The following is a 2,812-nucleotide window of genomic DNA, read 5'->3' on the forward strand; positions in this document are numbered from 1 at the left end:
ACTAAGTGACGTTACCTATGAAGTCGTCCCGGATAGCCCAAACTGTTCAAGGCGTCGCCAGCGCCGACTTGAGCTTGTGCACGTAGTGCGCATTAAGCCACACGTCAGCGAGTGACTCTGCGAGTGACTTTGCGAGGCACCGTCGCTTCTACAAAGTGACTTGATGCGCGAATTACTGTCTCAGCTATAGCATCGGGGTGATGCTCTTTTAAGGGGAGACAAATGCCGCCGCCCGAAACAAAGAACGAAAACGATGTGCGCGCCAACAGCCTCATGAAAAGGGGAATTGAAGAAGACGACGTGCTTTTTTTGCTCGCCTGCTCTTGGCTCCTACATAAAAACACACGCCGTCGGTTCTCGGACTCAACGTCTCGGTGCACTGCTTATGTTGAACCAAGACAATATATATATATATATATATATATATATATATATATATATATATATATATGGGAAAGAAGTGTATACCTAAGGGCTCGTTTTTCCGTATTTTAACACAATATTATTGAGATCAAACAGACAGTAATGCCAAGGAATGTACAGGGGAAGTTATTAGAAATAATGGAATGTAAATAAGAAGAAAGAAAAGTGGATGAAAAAATAGCCAGCCGCGAGCAGGAATCAAACCTATGACCTTCGAATAACGCGTTCGATGCTCTAACCACTGAGCTACCACAGCGGCATCCCACCATCCACTTTTTTGGGTTTATATGTGAATTTAAAGGTAGGAGTTACAGTCAGCGCCATCTATGAGCCAAACGACGAGTGTGAAAACACTCTTAAGTGCCAACCACTGGCACGCGTACACTCGCGTCTACGCGTCAAAAGCGTCAAATGTGCCTCTCGGCGTCTACGTCGGAGGGGCATATGCGAGCAGGCGCGAGGGATCAAGCCGGGCTTCATATTTCACCTCGCGTACGCTACGTCACCACGCGTACAGCGGCGCCAACCAACCAGAGGCCGCGCGCCAACCAACCAGAGGCCGCGATGACTCCGAATGCTGTGCCTAATGGCCGCCGCTTCGAAGGCACAGCCGAGTGCTGAAAGCAAGCATGAAAACTACGCCAAACGTTCCTGAATGACCGCTTCGTAATCAATGGTGCAATTATATACAAATTCCAAATCCGGACGGAGGCGGTCTGTCGGTGACGTCAAAAAATGGGTGGTCCGCAGCGGTCGCGAAGACGAAGGGAAGTGAACAGCCAATGAGCGAAATGAAGCCTCGCGTCATCATTTTGACGTGGACTTGGGGACCGTATAGCAAAGTGAAAAGTGTTTGTAACGTGTTGAAAAATGTTTAACTACTGTTAATCAATATCAAATTGTGTTGGCACAAGTTTTCAAACGTTTATTAAGGAATACGGCACAATATAAACGTATTTTTCTTGTTATTGTTATGAAATAACGCTAAATTTAGCGGGACGGTACGTGGTGGCGCTAAGTACAACCTCGTTTCAAGCAGTTACTGTTTTCATATCTCCTCCACTATACAAACCTAAACGGCGCAACTTTCGAAGTTGTTGGCTCAGTCGAGCGCAATCGTGGCGGAGGTCAACTGTACCAGTAGTCAACAGCAGCAGCGGCTCATCAGCGTTATCCGAGGCTCAGCGCGCGCTGGTGCTCGCCTTTATGGACGAACATCCCCAGCTCGTGGCGAATGCCATCGAGCTGCGGCACGGCGTCACTATCACCGACCGGTGGCAAGAGCTCAGCGACGCGCTGAACCATGAAGTGCCTGCACAGGAATGGCAGGCTTGGTGGCGCAGGCCGGTGCACGAGGCCCGCCGTGACACCGCCGCCATCAGAGACGCACAAACGTGAGTGACCGTCGAATGGCACGGGCAATTTCTTCTGTGACATTAGTGTATATTTCCAGGGGCACTGTAGGGGGTTGGCTGCCTGGCTTCCGCGGCCGAGTTCTACAGTTGACTGGAATGACACGCTTCAGTGGCGTTTTTGGTCTCACCTATCAACAGGTAAGCACTCTGCCGCCGCAGTATCACGGGTTCCTGAGCGGTACCATGACAGAGTTTGATATCTGAAGGGGTGCCTTTAGCAGAACCTTGTTAAACGGGAATAAAGCACACGAGAAAGTAATCAAAAGTGGGTAGGTTTAACTGAAATATCAGTTTGCAGCCCTTGCAGTACAAGGGGTATTAATTTATCGTAAAACACGCAATGACTGCGGGCAAGTGCATGCACTAAAATGGTAATACATGACATCAATGACCACTGAATAGCTGCAGAACATTTTCGCAAATGTTTAGTACTTAAGGTTGCAAAATAGCCAGAGTAACGAATACTTACTTTCTGAAAGATCATGCTTACTACACTTTCCAGCAGGCGAATCTTCCCACTGCTGCAGTGGAAATGGATGCGGAGGCCACTGAAGCGGCTGTAGATGGCAGTGACACAGTAACACGCAAGCATCTGAGAACTTAGTGCTTTATTGAGTGCAGGACTGGAACCTTGAGCAGGGCGACAAGGTGCTCAAGGTGAGTAGACCCTTTGTTTACATTTTACATAAGGGGCATAAGCATTCTCCATGTTCTTTTATGATGACTGAAACCAACTTGGGTTGTAAACAAGAACCATGCATTGTATTGAGGGCATGGTATCGGGTATCTGCAATGATAAACTGCCGGGCAAAAGGTTGGTTAGCCCTGGGGCTCTTTCATGGTGAGAGATGCATTTGAGGACATTAATAAAGAGCAGTTTCAACAAATGTTTGTAGGTCCGCACGAGGAGGGCATAGCTTGTACACAAAGCTTCCCACTTTCAAAGGATGCCATCAGGCCAGTTGATCTTCAAC

At 48.1% G+C, this 2,812-nt stretch overlaps 1 protein-coding gene across 1 annotated transcript; it reads left to right on the top strand.

The window, feature by feature from the left end:
• The first annotated feature begins 1,151 nt into the window (after window positions 1–1,151).
• LOC142796450 (uncharacterized) lies at window positions 1,152–2,545 on the top strand. The gene is made up of 3 exons (XM_075887128.1): window positions 1,152–1,817; window positions 1,877–1,976; window positions 2,341–2,545. The coding sequence occupies exons 1-3, from the start codon at window positions 1,630–1,632 to the stop codon at window positions 2,440–2,442; spliced, it is 390 nt and encodes a 129-aa protein (XP_075743243.1). The 5' UTR covers window positions 1,152–1,629; the 3' UTR covers window positions 2,443–2,545.
• The last annotated feature ends 267 nt before the right edge of the window (window positions 2,546–2,812 follow it).

This window comes from Rhipicephalus microplus, chromosome 2 (assembly GCF_043290135.1).
Source record: "Rhipicephalus microplus isolate Deutch F79 chromosome 2, USDA_Rmic, whole genome shotgun sequence".
Taxonomy (NCBI): domain Eukaryota; kingdom Metazoa; phylum Arthropoda; class Arachnida; order Ixodida; family Ixodidae; genus Rhipicephalus; species Rhipicephalus microplus.

Coding starts and splice junctions, on each gene's coding strand:
- LOC142796450 (XM_075887128.1), top strand. CDS start 1,630: ATGGACGAACATCCCCAGCTCGTGGCGAATGCCATCGAGCTGCGGCAC. Junction 1,818..1,876: donor GCCATCAGAGACGCACAAAC/GTGAGTGACCGT, acceptor GTATATTTCCAG/GGGCACTGTAGGGGGTTGGC. Junction 1,977..2,340: donor TTGGTCTCACCTATCAACAG/GTAAGCACTCTG, acceptor TACACTTTCCAG/CAGGCGAATCTTCCCACTGC.